This window comes from Mauremys reevesii, linkage group 4, assembly GCF_016161935.1.
Source record: "Mauremys reevesii isolate NIE-2019 linkage group 4, ASM1616193v1, whole genome shotgun sequence".
NCBI classification, from domain to species: Eukaryota; Metazoa; Chordata; order Testudines; family Geoemydidae; genus Mauremys; species Mauremys reevesii.
This window is the reverse complement of record NC_052626.1, coordinates 126700720-126719589: the sequence shown is the minus strand read 5'-3', so window position 1 is coordinate 126719589 and position 18870 is coordinate 126700720. Positions and strand designations below refer to the sequence as shown.

The window sequence follows — 18870 nt, the reverse complement described above, 5'->3', positions numbered from 1 at the left end:
GCAGTGTTATAAATGCTAGCGAGTGCAGCTGCTTCCTTCAGCAGGATTTACAGAAGGCTGCAGGATTTGTGAGAGAATCCTATCAATTAAGTTGGGCAGGCAGCGTGGCACTTGTGGTTATCAGGAAATGGGACACCTGTATGAGAGGAAGTGAATTGTGACAACAGTCACATAATACTTGCTGTGGCTCTTCTGCAACAGATGAGTGGTTTCCAAGCATAAATTGTAGCCAAGTGCCTCAAGAGCATGATGAAGATCCTGCTTAAATCTATCTCCTGCTCCACCTCACTGAAAGCGGTCTAACCTCCATGTGGATCCTGTGTGATGGGGAAGAACAGCTGAGGAAATGGGCCTGGCTCATTCTGAGAGGGGTTTAGATCTCAGGGGATATTTATCTACTGATCTGTTTATGTGCTCAGTATCTTTTCCTGCTGACAACCTGCAGGGAAGCAGTGACAATCACTGGAAGGGTTGGACAGATTGATGTAGGAGGAAAGATTAAAAGGGCTAAATTTGTAGAGTTTGGCTGAGGAACAGCATGACAATGCTCTGCAACTATCTGAAGGGTGTTAACACAGGAGAGGGAAGAATGATTTAGCCTGGTGTACAAGGGTGTGAATTAAGAAAGGCAAAGCTAGCTAATGAGGTGTCTTAATCATAGAATATCAGAGTTGGAAGGGACCTCAGGAGGTCATCTAATCCAACCCCCTGCTTGAAACAGGACTAATCCCCAGAAAGATTTTTGCCCCTCATCCCTAAATGGCCCCCTCAAGCATTGAACTCACAATCCTGGGTTTAGCAGGCCAATGCTCAATCCACTAAGTTATCCCTCCCCCAAGGAAGTGATAAAGCTCCATTGTTTTGTAGCAGCAAGGACAGGAGCTGAGTGGGTGACAGAAATGATCTATGGGCCCAGATCCTCTGCTGGTGTAAGTCCACACAGCTCCAGTGCTGTGAATGAGTCAGGCTGATTTATAGCAGCCAAGTTCGTGACGCATGCTCTTCACTGGCGCTCTGATGGAAAGGAGTGGTGTTGTAGAGTAGGATACCAGGGCTTGGTAGATTAGTTCTAAAGGAAGGAGGAGTGTTGTTTTCAGACTCAGTCACGCTAAGGAGCACTGAATAAGGTCTGTAAATTGTTTGTGATTGAGGGAGTCCAGTCTCAGAGCCTTCAGTGACCTCAGCCTGACTGCAGCATTTGCTAGGCAGCTAAGACCATGCTACAAATATCTCATACTTATGTGGCCTTACACTACCTCAGCCCATGTCTACACCACAAAATTAAGTTCAACCAACTTATGTCAGTAAATCACCACCATAAGAATGACATCATTTGTGTGTGTGTTGGCTGTGCACATCCTCCCCCGGAGCGCTTGTATTTATTGTACTGTCTTGAGTGGGGGATTGTGGGATGGCTCCTGAAATCCAGTAAAAGTCAACGTAGGCAACGCAGTAACATTACATCAACATAACTGCACTGGCCTTGACTCCACCTCTCATGGAGCTGGAGTTATCAGTGTAGTGGAGCAGTTACATCAGCAGGAGTGACATTTAAGTGTAGACTCTGTGACATTCTGTACCTTGGGGGAGCACCCTGTAACCCCCATATTCCTAATTCATGTAGGATTGTGATCTTGCATTTAAAGCATGCCTTGTAAGGTATCAAGGGAAAGCTTATAATCTGCTGAAAGTCATTTCTCTATCCATATATGTATAACATTCATGCATATGAAGTTATGAGAATTGTGTATGGTTGTCACTAAAACATACTGTAAGTTGGAGATTCAGCCAGATATTATCTCCCCCAAGGCAACAGCAAGGAAAGTAACCAACGACCAGGCAGACTGTCAAACAACCCATCAACAGCCGTTGTCCAGCAAGGGAGCTACAATTCAGTGACTCACCTGCATGAGGCTACACCAGAGGAATTGCTCAACCTTGCCTGGAGACTCAGCAATGCCCACCAGACATGCCTGGACTTTTGTTCTCCAAACACATGGACTGAGCGTATAAAACAGACAGAGTGGCCACATGCTGGGCCTTTCTCCTTCACCCACCTATGCTGCAAGCAACAAGGACACTCTGAAGATTGCAACTGAGGGGACTGGCCCAGATTTCAAGGGTGAAATCTGTGTACTATAAACTGCAATATCCAGTGGGGTGAGAAAAACTGCTTAATCTAGATGGTGCCCAGTCTAATAGGGTTGAGAGTTTAGATGGCATGCTTACATTTTATTTTGGTAATTAACTCTGACTTTTTACCTATCACTTAAAAATCAATCTTTTTTAGTCAATTTTTTTTACTGACTATCTTTGAGTTTGCCTGAAGTGAATGGTAAATACGCTCAGGTTTTACAAAGGCTGGTGTATGTCTGCTTTCCACTGATGAAGTGGTGAACCAGTTAATAAATTTGCACTGCTCATCTTGAGTAATACAAGATGGTATATTCCTGAGATACTATGCAAGGGGGATTTGGCTGGTGCCTTTCCCTGTGTGATTCATGAGCAACTTGGAGCATTCATGCAATCTAGCTAAGTGTTGGGTCTCCACATGTGGTTGTGCTGAGTGATCATAGTGCCCGGAGGGGTTTTGTTGCTTGTCACTAGCAAGGCATTGAGAGAAACAGTCTAATCTGGAGAGAGTTCAGGGGGAACAGTGGTCCCATAGTCCCAGGCTGCACCCCAGGGATCCCATCACACATACTTCCATAGTTAGGTCAACATAAGAACATAAGAAAGGCCTTACCGGGTCAGACCAAAGGTCCATCTAGCCCAGTATCTGTCTACCGACAGTGGCCAATGCCAGGTGCCCCTGAGAGAGTGAATCTAACAGGCAATGATCAAGTGATCTCTCTCCTGCCATCCATCTCCATCCTCTGACGAACAGAGGCTAGGGACACCATTCTTATCCATCCTGGCTAATAGCCATTTATGGACTTAGCCACCATGAATTTATCCAGTCCCCTTTTAAACATTGTTATAGTCCTAGCCTTCACAACCTCCTCAGGTAAGGAGTTCCACAAGTTGATGAAGAAGAACTTCCTTTTATTTGTTTTAAACCTGTTGCCTATTAATTTCATTTGGTGACCCCTAGTTCTTGTATTATGGGAATAAGTAAATAACTTTTCCTTATCCACTTTCTCAACATCACCTATGATTTTATATACCTCTATCATGTCCCCCCTTAGTCTTCTCTTTTCCAAACTGAAGAGTCCTAGCCTCTTTAATCTTTCCTCATATGGGACCCTTTCTAAACCCCTAATCATTTTAGTTGCTCTTTTCTGAACCTTTTCTAGTGCTAGAATATCTTTTTTGAGGTGAGAGACCACATCTGTACACAGTATTCGAGATGTGGGCATACCATGGATTTATATAAGGGCAATAATATATTCTCAGTCTTATTCTCTATCCCCTTTTTAATGATTCCTAACATCCTGTTTGCTTTTACATCTTCAGAGAACTATCCACGATAACTCCAAGATCTTTTAGCTAAATTAGCCCCCATCATGTTGTATGTATAGTTTATTTTTTCCAATGTGCATTACTTTACATTTATCCACATTAAATTTCATTTGCCATTTTGTTGCCCAATTACTTAGTTTTGTGAGATATTTTGAAGTTCTTCACAATCTGCTTTGGTCTTAACTATCTTGAGTAGTTTAGTATCATCTGCAAACTTTGCCACCTCACTGTTTACCCCTTTCTCCAGATCATTTATGAATAAATTGAATAGGATTGGTCCTAGGACTGACCCTTGGGGAACACCACTAGTTACCCCTCTCCATTCTGAGAATTTACCATTAATTCCTACCCTTTGTTCCCTGTCCTTTAACCAGTTCTCAATCCATGAAAGGACCTTCCCTTTTATCCCATGACAGCTTAATTTACGTAAGAGCCTTTGGTGAGGACCTTGTCAAAGGCTTTCTGGAAATCTAAGTACACTATGTCCACGGATCCTTGTCCACATGTTTGTTGACCCCTTCAAAGAACTCTAATAGATTAGTAAGACACGATTTCCCTTTACAGAAACCATGTTGACTATTGCTCAAGAGTTTATGTTTTTCTGTGTGTCTGACAATTTTATTCTTTACTATTGTTTCAACTAATTTGTAGACTTACTGGTCTGTAATTGCCGGATCACCCCTAAAGCCCTTTTTAAATATCATTAGCTAACTTCCAGTCATTGGTGATTTAAAGGACAGGTTACAAACCTTAGTTAATAGTTCACATTTGAGTTCTTTCAGAACTCTTGGGTGAATGCCATCTGGTCCCGGTGACTTGTTAATGTTGAGTTTATCAATTAATTCCAAAACCTCCTCTAGTGACACTTCAATCTGTGACAGTTCCTCAGATTTGTCACCTACAAAAGCCAGCTCAGGTTTGTAGTGCAGACCAGGCCTTGGTATCTGAGTGGCTTAATGTGTTTATCCTCAATGCCCATGAGGCAGAGCAGAGCTATTATCCCCGTTGTTCAGATGGGGGCCTGGGGCCCACAGAGACCAAGTGGCCTGCCCAAATCACACATACATAGCAAAGCCAGGAACTGAACCCAGATCTCCTGAGTCCAGGCTCACACCTGAACCCTCCTTCGTGCAGATAGTGACACAATGCATTAATTGCATACTTGGTTCTGAAGTTACTCCTGCTCTTCAGAGCGGGCAAAGAGAAGACAGGTGACAAGCCAGCCTCATTTATACACAATGTGTTTATTCATAATAAAGTTACATTTTTAAACTAGATTTTTTCCAATAAATGCAGCAGCATCTTATTTATAGATACAAGTATTAGTGCTGAAAGTTTGCCGGCGTTACCCTGAACGCAAAGTGCAGCAAGGAATGGGGGTGTGAAGGGATCTGTTCTGTCCGGGTTTAGAAGTCCAACTCCATGAGCAGAGGGGATGAACCCATCACAGAGAAAGTGCCTGAGAATTTCTGATGTTTCTTGAGACCATCTCAAACAGTGAGACTGCAGCCTTTGTGTACAGACAATGCAGCCATGAAAACCAGCAGCAGGAGCCACGAGGACTTGGCCTCTAACACATGAGGACCACATGCAGTGAGTCTAACTGCAGAGCTAGAACTGCTGAAGCCGAGACATGAACCACCACATAATGAGGGAGACAAGCAGCTAACCCTCCTGCTGGAGGAGGAAGTGGAAAGGGAATTAGCCCTGCTGTAAAGAGTGGTACTACAACTCTACTGTAGAAAATCACAAAGTCTACCACTTGCTGTGTAGATGGATCCCCCACAGAGTATGCCCTGGAATAGCCTAGTGGCAGGAGCTAGTGGTGTATTATGACAAGAGCAGGGTGAACTAAAAGTGAGTCTTATAAGACAAATTCTGCCCTGAGGCTAGTGCTGAAGATAGCCAATACAACAACTGGGCCTGGGCACAACCAGGTGGCATCAGTAGTCTGTTTCCACTCAAGGGTGTATCAAGCAGCTTTACAAGTAGTGAACTGGACTGGCTCGTATTAGCAGAGGAGATGTCTAGCCTGTCAGAATCCCCCCTCCCCAACTCCTACTACCAGCCTCCCTATAATGCAGAAGAACCACCCAAGAGATGGAGCTACAAATTATTCCTTTCCTCAAGTCAGCAAGCAGAGGGCAAAGTTTAAATGCCAAGCAGAACTTGATCTGAGCTAGCCAGGGAGAAAGCTGGCTGTGTCATCTGGTTACCCAGCTAAGCATCCACTCCCTGCTTGTTCAGGTAGGCCCTGCAGTCAGAGATGGTTGTTTTATGGGCAATATGCATCTCCTTTCCCACCTCCACCCTCAGCATTCCTTTTCAGGAAGCAGAGCCCCAGCTTGAGACAGATACTCTATCACTGCAGGCCCGCTGCAGTCACAGCTTACTCCTGCCCAGGCAGATGAGTGTTGATGCTGCCCAGGAGCAAGGCTTTAGGAGACCATGGACATAAGCATCCCATGGCCATGAGGATGAGTTGCCATGGGCCGGAGCCTCAGCTGGGGAGCTATGCTCTTTTACACTTGACTTCAGTGGAAGTACAACACTTTACAGCAGCTTAGGGTCTAGGCCCATCTCTCCTCCACCCACCCCTTTTACCCTGTGGTCCTGAGGGCAAGGGTGTAGCTGGTTAGGGGGTTGAGACTTAGCCCTCTCATTCCTACCCCTCTTTGTTGAGGGGCACACTGGCCTATGCTGAAGGCTCAATTTTCAGCATTTATTATTCCCTCTTCTTCAAGGCCTATGAAAGGAGGTAATCAAATATTCCACATCTATTTTAAATAAAGCCTTTACAATACACATTGCACACAAGTGGGTCCTTAGACACCTAGCCCTATTCATAAATATGACACTAAACTCTACATCACTTCATAATAGACAGATCCGGTAGGCAGCTTATACAGTACAATGCAGATGGAGGCCTGTAACTCTTCCTGCCGCTAAGTCCCGACACTGACTTTATTCAGCCCCTAAGACAACCCTTCCACAGACTTCAATAAAAACGGTCTTCCTAGAGGGCTGCAGAGGGCCAGTAGGGTTAGTAGTTGAAGACGCATCCTGATGACTGTGCCCCAGCCAAGCAGCATACAGAAGCAGAACAACTTGTGCTGTAGCATCACGGATTTGGCTTGCAAGGGACAATTCTCCGCTTCGAACTGTAGAAATCTGGAGGGAGAAAAAAAGGAGACTACTGAGCTTTCTCTCAAGTGAGAGTGTGAATGAGCCCTTCCAATAAACTGGCTGGAGGAGCTTTATGAGCAATAAACATCTGTTTTGGCAAGAGTAATCCAGAGTCATGCTTCAGATTGCCTGGCTGATAGTGAGAAAAGGCCCATCTGTGCAGGGTTTTATCAAGTTCCCTTTGGCTATCTGGTTGAATGGCAGTGGGATGCTGGTTTCATTTTTATTATCTGCTCCAGTCTTGTGATTTATTGACCTGAGATCTGGGAAATCTGATTTGGATTCCCAGCTCTGCCAGCCACCCTGTGTGATGTCATTTGAGATTCCTTTCCCCAGCTGTACAGCAAGCAGAGAATACTGGCCTCCCCCCGACTGTAAGCTCTCCAGGATAGAGATTGCCTCTTACGGCACTAGCTGCTTTCTTTACACCTACTGCGGTGAGATCCTGAGCTCAGCTGGAGTGTTCAGGCAATGCTGCAGTGTGAACAGGTGAACTGACAATAAGCACCAATGCCTGCAGTGACAGGTGCCCTATGCCACCCTAGAGATATGACTGGACTGGTCAAGCTGCCACTGACATTCTGTCTCCTGCTCTGGTAGCCATTGGGGTACTCGTGAACTAGGGGCAGGATGAGCATTTGTACTTACCTTTTATGCTGGTCTGCTTTCGTTTCAGGTGCCGTGGGGAGCTGGCCTTGCGGGACTCCGAGCCCGTCTGTACTGTTTCACTTGAGAGGGCCACGTTAAGATCCTTTGTAGAAATATTAAGTGCTGGAGAGCTCTGGTTCTTCTCCCCACCATTACCTTTGGAGTGGCTCGGGTCCAGAGAAGGCAGGCAAGCAGGAGACATGTCAGGATAGAGGACTCTCTCCCACTTGAACTTGCCCTCCAGCGGTGTTTCTGTCTCAAAGTCAAAATTCCACCTGCACTGAGCTTCTTCCAGATGTCTCCTCATCAAATCCTGCAAGTCATTCTGGAGCTGCTCATGATCCACCGGGCCAAAGAGGTTTCGGCAGAGCTTCCTGTTGCAGGGGGCCTGCCGCATGTTACTCTGTGAAAGAGGCATATTTCCAGCTGGAAAGAAAGTGAGCAACATATGGTTACTGAGCTGCAGCGCAAGTGATCAATAGTTAGGCTACTGAGTGAATTAGTAAATGATCAGAGGTCCATGGGGTTCAGGCATCTCCTGGGACCACCCCTGGCATGCAGCGCTGAGCAATCATTGGCTATGTGCATGCCAATGTAATCCATGAAAGGAGCATGCACTTGTCTCCCTCTTGTGTCTGGTTTACATGAGGGTTGAATCTGCTATGGCTTCCCAGCTATAGGACTTAATCCTTGAGCTCAAGTGGTAAGGGCTGATCCATCTAGAACTCAAAGTTCTAGGTTCAAACCCTGCAGTCAGCCCCATGGTCCAATAAGAGAGATTACCTCACTCACCTTCTATCTCTAATACCCTGGGACTGACATTGCTACAACAATACTGGATCTCAACTTGGAGGATATTTTAAAATCAGAATTGGATCTGAATTCAAGTTTGCATGCGACAGATTCATGTGAGAGCAGCTGCCAAAGCCAACAGGAAATATTAGGTGAATTTCTTAAATCCAAGTACCAGAACATAGTGGCAAGGTGCAAGGAACTATGCTTTGAACAAGCTGCATAGAAAGAACAAATTCCAAGCTTGTCCATTTTGGTAATCCCTTATTGGTAAAACTGTTGGGTAGCCACTAATAAGATCCTGCTTTATAGATGGAGGCAAAGAGGAGCCACACTTGGTCTGTAAACAGGAGATGCACTTAAGTGGTAAAGAAAGTTACCAACTGCCAACAAAAACCCCAAAAGGGTTCTAACCTCCCACCCTCCCCCTGATGTGGGCATGCAAGGTTATAAAGGAATCCCTTTGCAGCTTGTAATTATGTAAGGAAGCTTGTTTAAAAGGGCAGGGTGATATTTTAAAAGCATTTCATCTAAATTTGAGACCATGAATTTATTCCCATAGAGCCTGATGGTCAGATATGCAGAGCACCTGCAGCTTCTACAGACTGCAGTGGCAACAGAGGCAGCTCAGCACAAAACATCCAGCCCACAATGGACAGAGGGCAGTTACAATAGGCCCATGAGCAGAAAGCTAGAGCCAAATAAGCTATTAGCAGTTGAACTGGGCAAAGTTTTAGACAAAGCTTTGTGCCAGAAAAAAAAAATAATAATGCAGATTTGCATCAACCAAAATAATTCAGGAATTTGACAATTTTGCTAAATGGTTTGGAAAAAAAAGGATTATGAAAATCTAAACATCGAGTTTGAAGTTTACTTTACTGTTATAAACCAACATAAATGCAACAATGTTGTGGGTTGAACAAAGTGTTTCATTCAACCCAAAATGAATTTGATTCCAGTAATGCAAGAGAGAAAAAAAAGTTATTTTCACCACTTTAATTAGCAGTGAACTGTTTGCTCAACTCTGCCCGCACACAATCCTTTGGCAGCAACAATTTAGCCTTTATGCTATTAGTCTGGGAGACATTTAGGCACCACGGCGGCTAAAGGCCACATTTGGCTTGTATGTCTTGAACCTTAACCTTTAATAGCCTCAGTGCCTATAATATTCTATTGATCCAGCTTGTCCTGTTCTTGCCTTTTCACCCAGAGAGGAAGAGGCTGAGAGATTAAAAATAGAACTCAACCTTCATATCGCCTGACAGTTCACACCCTTGTAAACAGTTCAATGGAATGACATCATCATGAGTCAGTCAAGTTCCAGCATGTCCAAACAAGCCCTGGCAGGTAACAAGTTTCAACTTGCTGCTGCATATGAAAGCAAACACCCACACCCATTAGAATGCCCACTCCTGAGAGATACGGAGTAGTCTCAACACCTACCACTGACTTAAACTGGAGCCTAAGGCCTGGTCTACAGTAGAAAGTGAGGTTGGTTTAACTGCATCTGTCAAGGATGTGAAAAATCCACACCCCTGAGCAGCATAGTTAAACAGACTTAAGTCCCCATATAATCAGTGTTAGGTCAACAGGAGAATTCTTTTGTCAACCTACCTATGGCCTCTCAGGAAGAGCCTCTCCCATCAGCATAGGTAGTGTCTACACTGAAGTGCTACAGCAGACAAGCCTGCAACTATTCAGCACCTCACAGGATCAGCGTGCCACAAAACTGCAGAACCTCACATTAAGACTAATGCTTCATCCTCCGCTCCTGATTGTGTGTGTTGGAAGCCACTGAGTGCGGACGACACATGGCTGGTCTTTACTTTTAATTTCCTGAATAGTCCGTTTGATGACCTGAAGAACCATTGAAGTCATTTTCATTTCCTTTCATACAATAAAGCTTTCTTGTAAGTCACATTAAATTCTGCTACAGAACCCTGCAGACTTGAACAAGCAGCTGATACAGGGCAATGTTTGTGGTCACCAGTGGGTGCCAGGGCAGTGCTGATCCAACTATGCAGCTCTTGGCAAGCGCTTCAGGTAAGCAAAAGGCAACTTGTCACTGGCTCTTCTCATCCTGAGCCCTCTAAAAAACAGGGGTCATTGTTTCCCTAAGCCAGTTTCTTACAGGTGACAGGATCTCAATAGGAAATTAAGTTGAGTGCAGTGATCAAGTCAATTGCACTCAGAGTGCAGGGAGCCTGCTGTGTGACCTGCACAAGTCACCTGCTCTGCCTTATGTGTCCCAGAGTGACATGAGAGACTGGCCTACCACAAGGAGTATAGAGGGAGGTTTAATTACAGCAAGGTTTTGGGGATCATTTGAAGAGCATATTATGTTCAAGCTAAACATCCACATCTTCAGCCACGTCAGGATTTTTGCTTCAAGACAGACAGCAGAGAGGGGATCCTGGAAGCAAGTGAACTTGACAGCAGGATTTCTGGGCTCAGTGCAGTCCCTTTCTTCCCATACACCCAAGCTGGGAAAGGAAATTCTAGGGGCAAAAAGAACAGCAGCAAGGGGACAAGTTTTAAAGTTCATCTGTCTGCAGCCCATTTATTGCCAATCTCTGGAACAATCTGGGGCTCGGTCTCATTAATATTGCAGTTTCTAGGCAAAGCATGTCTGGAGAGGGAGGAAGTGGAACTATTTTGGGTCATTTGCAGGCTTCACTTTCCTTACTTGTGAGCTCTATGGCTCCTGTCAACCATCTTAACCTAGATTACAATAAATGAAAGTAGCTTTACCTGAATAGCCACGTTAAGCAATAACTGGGATGCCAGAGTCAGATTTTTTATTTTTTTTTAAACACACACACCAGACACGCAAGTGTTCAGTTTATTAACAGTGTACCACTTTGTCCACCAGGGGGTGTTCGTCACCCAGGAATAAACATCTTCCCACCCCTCGCTACAGTAGCCTCCTGGGGTTTCCATTTCTTGTAGATGGAGGGATTATTTGCAATCAGAGTGAAACCTAAGGAGCAGCCGGAGCCAGCCCGCCAGAATGACACATCCTGGGACAGGCAGAGTGACATGTCTAGGGGCGGCTGGGATTACGTCATCTTGGACCAGCCAAGCGGCCGATGAGTACAGCAGGTGATGAATAATATTGTGAAATATCCCGTTAGACACAGGCCCTCAATCCACAAACAGCATTTGCACCTTTCATCCTGTTACAGGGCCTGGACCCTGCTGCAAGGTTTTTTTTTAGTTGCTGTCAGACCCCTGGGGATCCTTGCTAGTGATGGCACGAGCTGCACAGAGGAACGAGCACTTCATCCATGAAAGTGCTGTCCAACTGTTCAAAACCAACTCAAGCAGATGCAAACTGGATGGCTGAGCAGAGGACAACTTGGCCATCCCTACAGCTAGCTGGGCCGCTTCCGCTGCTGTCCCGTCGGGCTGTGCAGTTTGCAGCAGCCAGTGGCCAGCAGAGACTCACGCAGCTCTTATCAGCCTGATCCTTCTGTTCCTAGGAAGTGCCCGGGGACACGGAGTTCCAGCGGAGCGCGACAGTCCCCGATCAGGGCGGTGCTGACGCAGCCACCCAGCCGGGTTGGGAGTGGCTTTGCCCAGCGCGCTCCCTGCCCGGTGGGTTGGTACATGGCTCTTCCTGGACGTGTTTAGACCAAAGCTTCAGGGAAGTCCCAGCCCGACGTGCGCTTGGAAATGACTCGCGAGCCCGTGCAATAGGGCAGGTCTCTTACATCACGGCGAGCGTGTGACTATTAGTAACCGCCGGCCGCCCAGACATGCCCAGGCAGCGCCCCGCTCCATTGGCCAGCCCGGGCAGCCGACTCCGCAGCGCCCCCCGCTGCCGGGCCCGGCGAACGCTCACTCCCCCGGCCGGGTCGGGCGTTCCTACCCGCTGGCGTCATGTATTCGAGTGTCACACGCCACGGCACCGCGTCCAATCGCCCGCCCGCCCGCTGCTCAGCCAGCCCTGCCGCCGGGCCCGCGGCTTCCACAGCCCCTCTGGCCGCGATGCGCCCCGCGCCCCGAAAGCGAAACGGCTCCCCACCGGGCAGCCCCGGCGGGCTCCAGGCTGGGCTGGGCGAGCTCTGGGGGCTGGGGAGATCGGTTGTCTCTGCCGCCGTCATCAGTGGCCATATGGCCCGAGGGTCTAATCCAACATGCGCCACACTCGCCCCTTCCCCTAGGCTTCGCCTCGCTGCGCTACAGAAGGAGACGTGTAAACCCAAATGACAGCTCGCGTGGGCTCGCTCCCAGATCGGCCTGGCCGGGCTAGTGGCCGGGGGTCCCCCAACAAGGGGCGCCCCCAATTCTAGCCCTGTAGGGGCACTGGGAATTCCAGCCCTTCTAGTACAGAGACTGCCCCAGTTCCCAGCCCAACGGCGCGTTAAGGGCACCGCTCCGGGGATCTTCGCATCCTCCGTGAGCGACTAGCAGAGGGACCTGCCCACAGATCAGTGGGGCGCGGGAGGGGCCGGCTCCCCAGCAAGCGAAACCGATAGAGCCAGAGCAGCTTGGGATGGAGAAGGAAGAAATCCTCACCGACAGCCGGGAGGGAGAGACCGGGAGCCTCTGCCCGCGGGGGAAGCGGGGTCTCTGCTCAGCCTCGCTTCTTAGGAAGCCCCCCGGTGACCCCGGTCGATGCGGGGCAGCAGCAGCAGGCGGCTCCCGGGTGGGCTCTCTCTGGCTGGCTGGGCTTAGCCTAGAGCAACCCGGAGTGGGGCCCCTCCAACTCCCCTTTAGCTAAGGGGCTGAACCCGCGCAGGTGTCGAGAAGCGGGGTGGGACCCCCGGTACCTGGGGGCCACGGAGCAGTGAAGTCGCCTCCTTTCTCATCAGCCCGGAATGGGGCTCCCCATCGAGGGGGGCGGGACTGATCGTGCGCGAATCCACCCTCCAGACGGAGCGAGGAGACTCGGGTACAGATACCCGGCGGGGAAGGGGAGGTGATGCACAGACCCTCCCCAAAGGGCACGTGGGCAAAGACACCCCCGATACCCCAGCCGCAGCCCCTCTCACCTTGCGTCTAGTTACCGCCTCCTAGCACAGCACAGACTCTGCCCGCTGCTACTGCGTCTCTCCAAACCTCCAGCAGCGGCTCTGGGCGCTGTGCCCGTCTGCTCGCCTGATATAGCGGGGCGGAGCTCCGCCCCCGGCCCTCCCCACCTGCCCAGCACAGCTGAGCTCACCCCTTGCGCTGCCCAGGGCCGCGCTCTGCCGTCCAGCTCCTTAGCCCTGGGCTGGAGGGAGCCTGGCGGCCACTCGCGCTGGCGATGCGGCGACCTGCTCCGCTGGGGGCGGAATTAACCCCCGCGGTCCGCCCCGCCCAGAGCTCTGCACCCATGGGCGCGGGAGAAACACCTGGACCGCTCGGGTCAGGTGCCATCGGGCGGCGGACCAGCCGCTGCCCTAGAAGGGAGGGTCCCGATCCCATTGCCAGCTCCCTAGGCCAGCCAGTGTATCCGTACCACAGGCTGTTCCAATCCACACGATTACAGGTGAGCTGCCGGACAAGCCCTGGCTCCGCTGATGTCACCTCTTTGGCAAATCCGGCCATTGGGTTTGTTAACCCTGTCCCCGATGGCTGGTTACCTCTCATTTGTGATTTCAGATCTACCGTCTTTATAGTTCACTGGTAAGAACTTCAGGCCAGACTTTGCTCTTAACAACAGTAGTGCTGCCCACTGACCTCCCTGGGGCTTCAGTGGTTTGGCTGGGGGGGGGGGGTGTTGAAAATTGATTCCTGTAATAGGATTTCCATACAAGAGCAGACCACCGGTCCATTTAGTTCAGTCCCCTACTTTTAGCAGTGGCTACCATATCTGCTGCTTCAGAGCAAAGCCAGAAAGCAACTACCCAGATTCTCAAGGGTATGTAGGCACCTAACTCCCATTACAATAAATGGAAATTAGGCTCTTAAATACCTTTGGAACATCTGGGGCCATGCTCCTAACCAGTTGCCTAATGTTGCATATTGGGGAGGAAGGAAGACGGCAGGAGAAAGATTCCTTCCTGATCTCTGCAGTGATCAGTTTATATCAGCATAAAAAGGGTTAGAGAAAGCCTTGGGAGTCTGGAGAAGTAACAAAGACAAAGTGGTGGTGAATACCCACTTCTTCAGATGCATGTGGTGTGTTTTTCTGCTTGATTTATATATGCGCACTTAAGAGCAAGCAAGTATATGAGGTTTTTTCAAGCATCAGAGAATAGAGAGGAAGAGAAGATGAGGTTGGAGCAGTAAAGAGGAGAGGGAGCACCTGTTCTGCAATGTTGGAGCAGTTGGTGTCTGGAGGAGAGGAGGAGAAACTAGTGCTGTAAAAGTGCAATCTTTTCTTTGTGTTTAGCTGAGCTCTTGCTGTCCAAATTTGGTCTCTGTTTGCTGGCTGAGCTGGTCTTGAAGTTGCTGAAGTTTAGTAAGGGTGGATTTTTGTCTTGTTCTCCTTATTTTATTATTATATTGCCATTCTAATATCTGATTTGTGTCATTTTTTGTTTTCCTGAGAGTCTGGCAGTTTTCATTTATACATTTATCCTGGCATTTGCATATGATCATGGTGGTGGGCATTGTGATGGCAGGGGGGTGATTGTTGATTGGTGTGGATGTGCTGGGGGGGTTTGGTGGTGGTGATGGTTGGGTATTGGTGTGGTGTCGCTGGAGTTGGCAGTGTTGAGGTGGTGGGGCAGAGTTGGGTGTGAGAGTGTGTTGGAGGGTGGTGTGTTATGGTGGCAGCAGTATGGTTGAGGTTGGAGTTACTGGTGTGCAGGTTGGTGGGGTGCCTGCCTGGTCTGGCAGGAGAACTGTGGTGTGATCATGATGGGTCCTAGATCCTAGATCCCTGACTGAGGGCTTTGGCTGGGCTGGGGGTTTGATGTGCTGTGGAGTGCTGATGGCCAGTGGGTTCCTGTCTGTCTCTTTCTTGGGTGGGAGCTGGGTGGGTTTCTGTCTGTCTCTCTGGCTCTCTGTCTCCTTATTGTCTCTCTGTGGTTTTGCTGTTTTTTGTTGTTGGTGCTGAGAGTCTGTAGTTTTTGTCTTTGTTGGTCTTGGTTTGAGAGTGTTTGTCTCTGTCTGTGTTGGTGTGGTGTGCTGGATGGGCTGTGTGGTGCTTGATGGTAGCTAATGGATGGTAGGGTGGTGGAGGGTGGGTGGGTGAGCGGTAGGAGTGGTGGTGTTAATGGGTGTGATTATGGTATGCATAGTGGTCAGTGGAAGTGGTGTGTGTGTTGGTGGTGGCTGAGAAGGATGGGAGTGTGGTTTGTGGTCCAGGGATGGTAGGTGGTTTGGGGGTGGGTCTCCCATCCATGTGATGATTATGAAGAGATCGTGGAAGGGATCGAGGAGTGAGTGGTGGAGGAGGAGAACGGAGCTCAGGCCATGTTGGACGAAAAATATGCGTTCATGGGGAGCCATAAGCCAGGAAATATTAGCTGCCCTGAAATAGCCATATTGTGTATATATAATCATGCATGTTGATGATGATGATATGAGGATTACATGTGTCAGCAATCAGCTGGTTGCTGATATTGTCAGCTCAGCAACTTGTTGCATGGTCAGGGAGTCTGATCCAGTGTGCTGCATCCCCACTGTGTATTCCATCATCATATGGTGTTGTCTATGGGAGTGTGTCTTCCAGATGGTTGTTGGATGGTGTCACTTTCAGGAAATCAGTGGTGGGTTCTGAGGTGATGCAGGGGAGTGTAGGTGGAGTAGGGGAGAGTAGCCAGGTCTTCAGAGAGTGAGTGAGAGGTAGATCAGTCCAGACTGGTGGCATCCAGGTTTGTGGATGATGGGGATTCCAGGAGAGGATTTATGGGGGGGCAGTAGTGAGTAGATGGATTTGGGGGGAGTGAAGGTAGGTTTGATTTGTTCCGGTAGTGTGAGTGTTAGTGGTTGAGGTGAAGTTCCAGTTCCTTATTGTATTCCTCAGTGTGTGGTGTTGAGAGTTGTAGGTTTTGGTGGTGTGGGGTTGTCTTCTTGTGGCCCCTTTTTGGTGTCCCCCCACCTGATGATGATGACAGCACCTCCTTTATCAGCCTCTTTGATTATAATGTCAGGAGGGTGGTCATGGAGGGATGGGATGGCTTTGCGATTTGCGTTGTTCTGTTTATAACCTGTAAGCGTTTGTTTTTCATTTTTTGCTGTTGTGCGTTCGTGAGCATTCTTCAAGGTAGTCCACACTGTCATTTTGACTCAGGGAGGAGGAGTTCTTGGGTTCTTTTCTTTTTGTGTTGTTTGTTTGTTGTGCCCCGTGCCACCAGTGTGCAGAGAAGAAAACAGAAACCAAGACAAAACCATACAGTCCCCAGCTAAACCCCACCCAGCGCATCCACACAACATCCCCAGCATCATCAACCCCATCCAAGGATGGATCCCACCCCACTTTCACAGGCAGGCTGTCTCCAGCCAGACAACCTGCCAACACACGCCAAACTCAACTGCCCCACCTGCACACCACACCACACCACACCAACTCAACTCCCAACCAACCAACCAAAACCCCATGCCACAACTCATGCCACATATCTACACATATCTACACCACCCACCACACCCACACAGACCAGCACCACATCCACCACATCATTCACACACCCACCACCAATTCACCAATATATGCCACCATATGCATATGCCCCTCTGCTATGCACACTAACAAATCTGACAGTCTAGGAAAAAAGGAAAAAAATCAAATAAAAGGAGATAAATGGACAAATAATAATGGCAATATAAAAAAAAACCTGAGAAACCTCACACACACATGGCCAGCAGATCTTCTTAAAAATCCTGCTAAAAAAAAAAAAAAGGAAAAGACCAAAAGAGAAAACTGCTGAGCAAACTTTCAGTTCACACCATCATCCATCAGCTAACAATCAAAACAAAAAAATGAAGACTGTGACAAGACCACCAATCTCTCCTCTTTTTTTCACCTTCCCACTCTAACAGGGCCTGCTCTCCTCCTCCTCCTGATTGAACTAACCTCACTAACCTCTGCTTGCTGCTTGCTTATATTGCATGCCCCCCCCTGCCTTCCATTTCCATCTGAAGAATCTGGTGAATTCACCCACAAAACTCATGCTGCTGCAAAACGTCTGTTAGTCTATAAGGTGCCACAGGATTCTTTGTTGCTTTTACAGTTTATATCCTGAAGCATGAGTTTTAGCTTCCCCTAATCTCAGGGCTTGTCCACACTGGGGTCATCAGCCATGGTGTAGCTGCATCACTGCAAACCCCTTGTGTAAATGCAGGGTAAACTCACTGGTGCAACTTAGTTTTTACACCCGTGCACTGTCTGCATTGGTGGCTTGCAGCAGTGCAGCTGCAACTGAGGCCAGCAGCATTTAACATCTATTTTGTGGTCTCTTTTGAATCAGAAATGTAGGTACATGCTAAAGCATCCATCTAATCTTCTGTTTTCAGGGTGCTCGGCCCCCATTGTGCCAGCTGAAATCAGGGGGAGCTGTAGGTGTTCCGCACTACTGAAAATCAGGCCTTCGGTGTGCAGCTGGTTGATGGATTTAACCCCTGCCACAATGCAAAGTTCCTAGATCTGCAGATTTCAGGCTAGCCTGGTTTAATAGAGAATATGTTTGGGCATGTTCGGCTGGAGACTGTCTCATGACACAGGGCAGATCTCTCTCCTACAAGTCCCCTTACACAGGATGCAAATGCATCCAGGGAGCATGAAATCAGCTGAAAGATGTTATCATCTATGGCACAGAGATAGGCCCTGAAAAGCTGTGATCTGGTGGTGAACTTTCCAAAGTTCAGGGGCTATTTAAACGAAGGGTTTTAGATTGATTCTAGCTTTAATGTTGCAGTGACTAAAGCTTACCCGTGGCAGTTTAGTGAACAAACCTGGCTGTCTGGCATGCTCTTATTAGGGTGACCAAATGTCCTGATTTTATAGGGACTGTCCCATTTTTTTTTTCTTATATAGGCTCCTATTACACCCACCCCCCCACACACTCCCTGTCCCGATTTTTCACATTTGCTGTCTCATCACTAGCTCTTATTAACCTGCCCGACTCTGATTTTTCAATTCATGTATTTTAATTTATTTTGAAAGCAACAGCTATAAATGTACCTTGCATTTTACCAGCCACATAATTCAGAGAGAGGCTTTTCAGCCAGAATGGCCTTTACTTTAGATGGAGAACAGCGGCCACCAAGAGAAAGAACACCACTAAAGTCTCCACCATAACTTAGAGAACACAGTGTGTCTCCTCTGACTATATTGAGCTGTGAAAACAAAATGGCTGCCAACCCTGCATGCAAGGAGTGGATTTAGAAACTGCAAGGTCTATTACACAGAGAGCAAAAGCATAACCATTTCATAGCTAAGAGTGACACAGTTTATCATCTGTATGCCATTTGCAATTACTAACACTTAGCACAGTGGCTAGCTCCTTTAAGAAGATGCACCTGTGATTGATTACCTGCTGCTTAACTGGGCCTTATAAAGGAGGAGGCCGCACTAGAGAGTTAGAAGGTTATAAAAGGGGTTGAGACACCAGGAGAAACAAGATTCTAGCCAAGTAGGGCAGGAAGTGGCCTGCTAGAAGCAGAAAATGGAGTTAGTCTGTGGACTTTATTTTGGACATTGAGTTCTGTTTATATTAATAACACCAACTCTAGGGAGGGGTGTTTGCACAGTGTGAAGGCTGAGGAGATCTAAAAGAAGGGACACTGAGGTAAGGCACTACAGAGTTACTGATCTCCATAAAGGGGTGCTTGGAAGGTGGCTGATGCTGCTATATCACTGTAGATCAGGGGTCGGCAACCTTTCAAAAGTGCTGTGCCAAGTCT

The 18870-nt window shown here is 48.0% G+C and overlaps 1 protein-coding gene across 2 annotated transcripts; it reads right to left on the bottom strand.

Annotated features, from left to right (window-relative positions):
* Positions 1-4686: 4686 nt before the first annotated feature.
* On the bottom strand, positions 4687-13241 carry CDKN1A (cyclin dependent kinase inhibitor 1A). 2 transcript variants are annotated; one of them, XM_039535179.1, is made up of 3 exons: positions 13086-13241; positions 7297-7722; positions 4687-6633 (listed from the first exon to the last, which is right to left on the bottom strand). In XM_039535179.1, exons 2-3 carry the CDS (start codon positions 7712-7714, stop codon positions 6584-6586), a joined length of 468 nt encoding a protein of 155 aa, XP_039391113.1. In that variant the 5' UTR covers positions 7715-7722; positions 13086-13241; the 3' UTR covers positions 4687-6583. The 2 variants fall into 2 exon arrangements, with proteins under 2 accessions (XP_039391113.1, XP_039391112.1); XM_039535178.1 differs by lacking the exon at positions 13086-13241 and having other exon boundaries at positions 7297-7759.
* Positions 13242-18870: the final 5629 nt, after the last annotated feature.

Coding starts and splice junctions, on each gene's coding strand:
- CDKN1A (XM_039535178.1), bottom strand. CDS start 7,744: ATGTTGCTCACTTTCTTTCCAGCTGGAAATATGCCTCTTTCACAGAGT. Junction 6,634..7,296: donor AAAGCAGACCAGCATAAAAG/GTAAGTACAAAT, acceptor TTCTCCCTCCAG/ATTTCTACAGTTCGAAGCGG.